Genomic DNA, 8,878 nt, shown 5'->3' with positions numbered 1-8,878 from the left:
GCTCAGGAGGGGCTAGAATGTGCAGAGAGCAACTATAAAACTATAAATCACTTGGTTCTGATGTCATCTTGAACTTGACTCCTAAAACATTGACTGTCAGCTCTTCCCCAAACTAATTACATCTGTTAATTACACTTGTCATGCTCATGTCTGCCCCTTCATAGGATCTTTTCCACGAGAGAATAACCAAAAAGACTGCAGATTCATGAGCTTAGGAGCAAGTAGCAGGTGGAGGCATAGAAAAGGGAGACCTCCCTAGCAGGGGAGTTGCAACACCTTCAGAGCTTCCACCAAAGAGACTACTTTGTTGAAGGAACATTGTGGTTTGTCACGAGAGTTTCTCTTGGAAATGAGATTTTCAAGAAAAAAATAATAAATTACATTTTCTCTTTGATTGATAGTATGACTTATACCAAATGGCTGCTTTTGCACAGCTATGGCTTAATGCCCAGCAAGAAACCACCAAAGTGTTGGGGTTCTCTTTTGTCTAAGGTAGATTTGTTCGGGTGTGGTTACTGTTATTAGCAATGTCAGCAGATGAGAAATCAGGGCATTGAGAGTGGAACCTGTGAGAATCCATGTACCTTCAAATGAGAAATTGCCCAAACTCTTGAGAGAGCTTGACTCTGGGACTTCAGAACTTTCCTGACTGTTGGCCCTTTGTTCTTTTCCAGACACTGTGTATCTTAGCCAACATAGCGGATGGGACAACAGCAAAAGATCTTATTATGACCAATGATGATATCCTACAGAAAATCAAGTATTACATGGTGAGCCCTTGTCCTCTTTCACTTCAGGATTAGAATGCAGGGACTGTTTTATTGTTAACTCAAAATAAATTGTGCGGAGATTTTAAAAAGAGGAAAAGAACAGATTACTATGTGACTCCTCAGATTGAAGGAACTCTCTTCCATCCTGAAGAAAAAGAAAAAACACCAACTCCTTGAAACTTGTGCCACATGGTAATATTACCTGCCACTCCACTCCCTGCCCTTGTCGTCTACTGGTTGCCTCCCTCTTAACCAGTGAAGACCTGGGCTCTTGGCTTTCTCTCAGTGCCCTGTCTTCCCTCTCAAGGCTTCAGTCCCATGGTGGATGAACCGTCTAGCCCTCTGGCACCATAGTTCCTTTACCTGTTTGCTTCTAAATAATCTGCTACCTGCTGCCATGGCCATACCCTGCATCTGATCATCACCAGAGACTGCCCGTTGCCAAAATCTGGGTATTAAACAGCCCTCCACTTTTCATTCTGTCAACATCTCCTGACAAAATTCCAACCATGGAGGAAGCCTCCCCTTGCCACACCAATCTGTCTTCTCTTTGCCTGCCATGTCAGAGTTAACAACTGCAGAGAAAGGCACAGTACCTCACATGGGCACTCCACCTCTCCTGTTATCCTTCGGTGATTCTCTAAGAAGCTGGCACCCTCATTCTCTATGAGAATAGATTCTTACCTGCCCCTCATCCTTTAGATCTCACATCTTCCCTCCCCTATTACAGTTAGTGATGACCTCAGCTTTTTGTTTTATTAAGAGAAACTAAAATCCTTCAGTGGCTCCTTGTTATACCTTGAATAAAGTTCATATGCCCTTATGATGGCCTGTCAAGTCCTACATGACCTAACCCATTTATATCCCCAACTTATCTTATTCCTGTCTTCCTTTGTTCACTACCCTGGCTGCTTGCAGTTTCTCAAAAAGGCCATGCTCTTTCCTTCCTTGGGACTTTCACACATGCTGGCTTCTCTGCCTGGAGCACTTTCCTCTCCATCTCTCCCTTCAAATCTCAGCTGAACTTATACTTTCTTACTGGATTCTTGTCCTTGTAGATTATTCCTCATTACTGCATTTTGTTCCCTTCCTTCAGAGGGAAGGAAGGGAACAAACTTCCTTAGCTCAGTTTTTGTGCTGTATATTTGTGTGCCTACTGGGTGGCTCTACCACAGTGTAAGTTCCACAAGGGCAGGGACCACGTCAGCTTTGTGCGCAATTGTATATCCACCATGGTGTCTGGCCCTTTGCATATGCTTGGAAATATTTGTTGAATGAAAACCTTACCACTTCCAACCAGATTCTGTTATCTTTTCAATACCAGTCCACATTGTATACCTAATCACTTAAAAAGTTTTCCTTAACTTCTTATACCCATTGAGGCATACCCATTTCTCTCTGTTATTCAAAGCCAAAGCTAAATTTCTTTCTTTTTTTATTTTTGTTTTTTGAGACAGGTCTCACTCTGCCACCCAGACTTGAGTGCAGTGACATATCTTGGCTCATCACAACCTCCGCCTCCTGGGTTCAAGTGATTCTCCTGCCTCAGCCTCCTGATTAGCTGGGATTACAGGCGCATCACTGTCACTTGGCTAATTTTTGTATATTTAGTAGAGACAGGGTTTCACCATGTTGGCCAGGCTGGTCTCAAACTCCTGACCTCAAATGATCCACCCACCTTGGCCTCCCAAAGTGCTGAGATTACAGGCATGAGCCACTGTGCCTGGCCTTCAAAGCCAAACTTCTTACCATCTTTTCTGCACATACTGTCTCCTTCTTTACCTCTAAAGTCATTCTTTAACCTGCTTCATTTCACCTCTACCCCCATCATTCAACTGAAACTCTTATAATTAGTGTCAACAGTGACTTCCATGATGCGAAATCCAAAGGATCCTTTTCTCTCTTCATCTTACCCACTTACAGCAGATTGCAGCCCAGCTAACTAGTTCCTCCTCCTGGAAACATCCTTTTCTCTTGGTTTGCATAACACCATACCTCCCTGCTTACTCTGGACCCTCTTCTCTTCTCTCCTACAGGTGCTCTCCTGAGATCAGCAGATCACAACTTTCATTGTACAATATGACCTTGTAGGGAGCTTTCAAAGATTACCGCTTTGTCTTATCACTCCCAAGATTCTGATTTAATAGGTCTGGGTATAGCCCGGGCATCAGGATTTTTTTTTTAAGATTCCTGGGTGGTTCTTTTTTTTTTTTTTTTTGAGACGGAGTTTTGCTGTTGTTGCCCAGACTGGAGTGCAATGGCACGATCTCGGCTCACCGCAACCTCCACCTCCTGGGTTCAAGCAATTCTCCAGCCTCAGCCTCCCGAGTAGCTGGGACTACAGGCATGCACCATCATGCCCAGCTAATTTTTGTATTTGTAGTAGAGATGAGGTTTCACCTTGTTGACCAGGATGGTCTCGATCTCTTGACCTCATGATCCACCTGCCTCGGCCTCCCAAAGTGCTGGGATTACAGGCTTGAGCCACCGCGCCCGGCTCCTGGGTGGTTCTTACGTACAGACATTATGTATCTTCCTGCCCTTTCAGCATCTCCATGTGGCTGTCTGATAACACCTTGGAGTTTGTCTTGATTTTTCCAGCTCTGTCCCCTCATTCACCCAATTTATCAATAAGTCCTATCTGCCCTTCCTCCAAAACTGATCTCGAATCCAGTTACTCCTTTCGATCACCACTGCCTCCACCCTAGTCAGTTCAAGTCACAGCACCTCATGCCTGATAAACTATAATAACAGTATCCTCTTAGACACTTCTTCACTGTCACGACAATTCCTTCAACCCAAGGGTCTTCTAAAAAATGTAAATCAGATCTTGTCCCTCCACTGTTTAAATCTTTCAGGGGCTTCCTCTAAACACAATGAAATCCAGAGTCCTAACTGTGGCCTGCAAGTTCGCACAATTTGGCTACACTACTTTTCTGAACAGACAGCTCTTTCTTACCCAGACCTTTTCAGGAAATTTTTCTCCTCCTTGGAATTTCAAGCCCCTTGCTGTTTGCACATCTGGCACCTTCCTGTTCTTTAAGTCTCCGTTTAAATATTGCCTTCTTCAAAGAGATCTGTTTGTGCGTTCCGCCTAAATTAAGTTGCCACCCTCCAACCTCCAATTTTCTCTATTGTCATAGTAATGTGTGTCCTCAAAAAATGTGGAATGAATGATGAATAAACTTATGCAAAGTAAATGCATATTTGTTTTAGTATATACAGACTTATTATTCAACAAATATTGATTGATTATCTGAGGCTGGGAATAGATAAGTTTTATCCTGTTTTGTCTTAAGGGAGCCCAAGCTGAACATCCCCTTAAAAGTGTTGGCAGGTAGAAGAAAGAATCACTAGCCATAGAATTCTACTGAAGGAAGCCAGATCCAGTTCTTTGTCTCTGCTTAGCTGAAATATAGTCCTACATGAGAAGATAAGTCTGTCTTAGCCTTGAAAAAACCACTGAGCATACTTTGCCATTGATATTTCCTCAGATGTGCATAAATTATTTAAACACAGTAGAAATGTTTTAAATTGACCAAATAGAACAATGACTACAAAAATTATTTTATGGCTGGGTGTGGTGGCTCATGCCTGTAATCCCAGCACTTTGGAAGGCCAAGGCAGGTGGATCACCTGAGGTCAGGAGCTCGAGACCAGCCTGACTAAAATGGTGAAACCCTATCTCTACTAAAAATACAAAATATTAACCAGGCGTGGTGGTGTGCACCTGTGATCCCAGCTATCCCGGACGCTGAGGCAGGAGAATCGCTTGAACCCAGGAGGCGGAGGTTGCAGTGAACTGAAATTGTGGCATTGCACTACAGCCTGGGCAATAACAGCAAAACTCTGTCTCAAAAAAACTGGGCCAGGCGAGGTGGCTCACGCCTGTAATCCCAGCACTTTGGGAGGCCAAGGCAGGTGGATCACGAGGTCAAGAGATCGAGACCGTCCTGGTCAACGTGGTGAAACCCCATCTCTACTAAAAATACAAAAAATTAGCTGAGCATGGTGGCATGTGCCTATAATCCCAGCTACTTAGGAGGCTGAGGCAGAATTGCCTGAACCCAGGAGGCAGAGGTTGCGGTGAGCCGAGATCATGCCGTTGCACTCCAGCCTGGGTAACGAGTGAAACTCCGTCTCAAAAAAAAAAAAAAAAAAAATTACTATTTTATTATTGGGTCCTCTCATTCAGGTGCAAGCACTCTATGTGGATAAATGATCCAAAGCAACCAGAAATGGTTGTACTTTCAGTACATAAAGCAAAATAAATAAGAATTGTATTAGAAGACTAGGAGGCCCCTTAGTGATAGAAGAGACATTTGAGAAATCAGCTGGAGATTTCATCAAGTTTTTGGGGATGTTCCTACAGAAATAAGAGTAATTTAATTATTCCAGAAGCTGAATATATTATATAATGCTTCTAGTTTATAGCAAGTTGTGTCAGAGGAGTAAACCATTTAAAGATTGTGTGTGTGTGAAAGTCTGGGTGTTACAGAATTTTCTGACCATATATTCACTTCCTTCCCCAAAGGAATTATTGGACCATTTGAATAAGATAACCAGTAGCTTAAGAGATCAATACCAAATGCAAATCCACCCATTGTATATTGGCTGCTGGTGACCTGGAAACGTAGCCTAAGTAGAAAGCATAAAATTGTCAAATGACAGTGTTTCTTTGTGCATGGACTGAATCATAAATGGCAAACTATACCTATAGCCCTAGAGGTGTTTAGTTTGTCCAGCCAGATGGTGTTCTCAAATTTGAATTTGAATGTCTTTTGGCAAGGCTTGTACTCCTCAATTTGCCAGATTCTCCACTGTCCCTTGTTATCTTTAGCCCAGCCCTTTCATTCATGGCCCCTCAAGACATTTGAGTTTGAGGCCTCTGCTTCAGACTTTTAGATTATAGGAATTGCCTATGGTAGGTCTTCCAAAAAAAGATCTAAAATGAGATTATCACCATTTTTATTATTTTTTTTTCTGTATTAATAGGGCCATTCACATGTTAAACTGCAGCTTGCAGCCATGTTTTGTATATCAAACCTCATATGGAATGAAGAGGAAGGTAAGAGATTGGTGAGATTTGTTTTGAAAAAAAATTATAGGAAGAGTGTCTTGCACAGGGAAGGCAGCAGGTGCCCCTGAGATCCTGGGGAGAGACTCTGTTCTTGGACCACTTGGCCCAAGCACCCTTCAGAGTCGCCCTGTTATGAAAATCAGTGGAACTAGCCTAAGTCAGATGGACAGTCAACACTGAGCACCCCATTGGAGCCAACTCTATACCAGATTCAAAGGGGGAGAGTGAGAAGTAAGTGGCAGTCCCTGCCATGAGAGAGCTGATGAGGTGGATGGTGAGATGCACTCGAAGAAGGTGAGAGGGGAGAGTGGGTGGGAGAATAAGCCTTTCGTTATGAGCAGAGGAAGCACATATGAGGACTGCAGGCAGATAAGCATGATGGAGAAGAAGGTGCATTGGTGAGAAATGAGAAATGCAATGTGACTGGTGAAGCTGGTAGTCTGTAAGGAGGACTGCATAGATCAGCGATTCTTTACCTTGGCTGCATATTAGAATCATCTGAGGAATTTTTACCCCACACCAATTAAATCAGAATCTCTGGGGGTGGGCTCCAGGCATAAGTGTTTCTTAAAGCTCCCCAGTGGATTCCAATTTATAGCCAAGGTAGCAAACAAATATAGAAGAGCAGTGGGTCTCAAGGCTGGGTTGGCTGCATTAGAATCACCTGGGGAACTTTTTAAAGTACAGATTTCTGGGCCCCATCCCTAGAAATTCTGATTCACTTTGTCTAGAGAGAGCCAGTGCATGAGTGGTCACTGTAGGTTCTTCAGTGGGGAAGACTTCAGAGATTACTCAGCAGTTATGCCCAAAACAAAGTGCAAGAAGGGAAACTGGATTCCGCCCACAGACCTAGATACCAAGTACCGTCTGTACGGGGGAGAGAAAGCCACCCTCAAGGAGATCTTAGTCTAGTTGGAAGATAGAACAGAGTGATATGAAAGAAATTGGAAGTGCCAGTTGTGCTGAGAGGCAACAAAAAGTGCTGGGAGGACAGAGGAGGGTAGAAGATAATAGAAAGGGGAAGACAAGACCTGTTTGGAGTAGTAAGAGCCAGCCTGGCCTGACCAGGGCCATGGGTATGTCCTGAGAGAAGTGATGAAGCTGGGAATCGGTGGCAGAGGGCCTTGTACCAGGCTGAAGAATCTAACCTTGACCCTGTAGTCCATGGAGAAATCAGTCCAGCTGCAGAACCCAGGATAGACTTCAGGCAGGATGGTCAGGAGGCAGAGAGCCGAGTTAGAAGGCTGTCAGTCCAAGCATGACTGGGCCCAACTACATTGGGAGAGGGTGGAGGACAAAAGGGACAGGAGGAGTAGGGAGTGAAGGACACTGGTAAGGCTCTAGATTGTTGATTCTACATCAGACAGAGCATTTGCCTGGGTCATATTTCCAGTAACCTGGCTTTAATCATTTAGGTTCACAAGAACGCCAGGATAAATTACGAGACATGGGCATCGTAGATATTCTACACAAATTGAGTCAGTCACCAGATTCAAACCTTTGTGACAAGTGAGTATGAATGTAAAAAGGTCTTCCTTTGGGCTGTGTTGGATTCTTTCACAAAAGAGTTTGAATTGCCTGGTAATTAACATGGCCACACTTTTAAAATCTTTTATATTCTTAGATTTTCTATCAGCCACTGTATGATGTTTAAGTGAGCTATAAACTAATGATTATCAAATTATTAAAGACTTATCTTACTGTGAATTAACCTGTGTCTGGACCATTTTAGTGGATAGTATTCAGAAGCCATTTGCATCTCTTCCCTTGATCATTAGAATAGACATGCATGTGACCTTTTGGAAAGCAGAAAAACTAGTAATGCAAACATTCATTCACTCACAACACCTCACTGAACACCCATTTTGTGCCAGGCTGGCCCTGCTGCTGGGTATACAAAAAAATCACGTCTTCAAAGAGCTCATCATTTCCTGATAGAGCCAAGAGTTATAATCAGATACTTAGCTAACCTCAAAATAGCCAAAAATGCTTTTCCTAACTACATGTTCTCCTTTTTTAACAGCCTTCACTTTCCGTCTTGCCTCTATAATAACAAAGCAGGGAACATCAGCACTTTGAGTCTCCAGAATCTTGAGCATGGCTTAGAAGCCCTGCAGCCCTTCATGATCTGGCTCTGCCTTTCTCATCTTCCCCGCACCCACCATGCACACCCTATACTGCAGCCATACCTGCCCACTTACAGTAGCACACCTTCATGCAATTACACATTCTGTTCCATCTGATTTGCTATCCCAGTCTCCTCTCCTCTCAGTCCCCATTCACTCAGCAGATAACTCTCTTTTTAATACCTGCGTTCTCCCAGGCATTGTTTTAGGCATTAGAGATATAATGGTGAATAAAATTGATGAAGTCTTTGTCCTCATGCAACCTAGATTCTAGTATAGGAGATAGATGATAAGCAAATGAATACGTAACACAGTATCAGGTGATGAGAGGTACTATGAAGAAAAATAAAACAAGGTGAAGGAATGGAGAGTCAAGAAAATTTATTTTAATATAGGTTAACCAGTAAAGATCTCTCTGAGGATGACATGATCAGAGACCTGATGAAATGTGGAAGATTTCATCTGGGCAAATGCTTAGAGGAAGAGTATTTATAGGCAGGGGTGACAGTGGGTTCAAAGGCCCTGAGGCAGGAGTGAACTTGTTATGTTCAAGGAACAGCAAGAAGAACAGAGGGCTGATGAATAATAATGAGGGGGAGAAAACAGGAAATCATTGGAGACTGTTGAGCAGAGCAGACATTATCTGATTTGAATTTTTTTTTCTTTCTTTCTGAGACAGAGTTTCACTCTTGTTGCCCAGGCTGGAGTGCAATGGTGTGATCTTGGCTCACTGAAACCTCCGCCTCCCAAGTTCAGGTGATTCTCCTGCCCCAGCCTTCCAGGTAGCTGGATTACAGGTGCCTGCCACCATGCCCAGCTAGTTTTTTGTGTTTTTGGTAAAGACAGGGATTCTTTTTATTTTATTTTATTTTATTTTTATTTTTTTACTTTTTTTTTTTTTT

The 8,878-nt window shown here is 43.1% G+C and overlaps 1 protein-coding gene across 1 annotated transcript in view; it reads left to right on the top strand.

Moving 5' to 3' along the window:
- Positions 1 to 208: 208 nt before the first annotated feature.
- Positions 209 to 8,878, top strand: part of LOC108304193 (armadillo repeat-containing protein 8-like) — a 14,969-nt gene continuing 6,299 nt past the window's right edge. Inside the window, exons 1-3 of the mRNA XM_017528246.2 lie at positions 209 to 770; positions 5,766 to 5,838; positions 7,266 to 7,359. Of these exons, the coding sequence (XP_017383735.1) occupies positions 729 to 770; positions 5,766 to 5,838; positions 7,266 to 7,359 (209 nt within the window). The 5' untranslated portion in view covers positions 209 to 728. The remainder of the gene's footprint in view (positions 771 to 5,765; positions 5,839 to 7,265; positions 7,360 to 8,878) is intronic.

The sequence above is a fragment of the Cebus imitator genome, unplaced genomic scaffold (assembly GCF_001604975.1).
Source record: "Cebus imitator isolate Cc_AM_T3 unplaced genomic scaffold, Cebus_imitator-1.0 Scaffold53, whole genome shotgun sequence".
In the NCBI taxonomy this organism is placed as follows: Eukaryota; Metazoa; Chordata; class Mammalia; order Primates; family Cebidae; genus Cebus; species Cebus imitator.
This window is presented reverse-complemented; position numbering and strand designations above follow the sequence as displayed.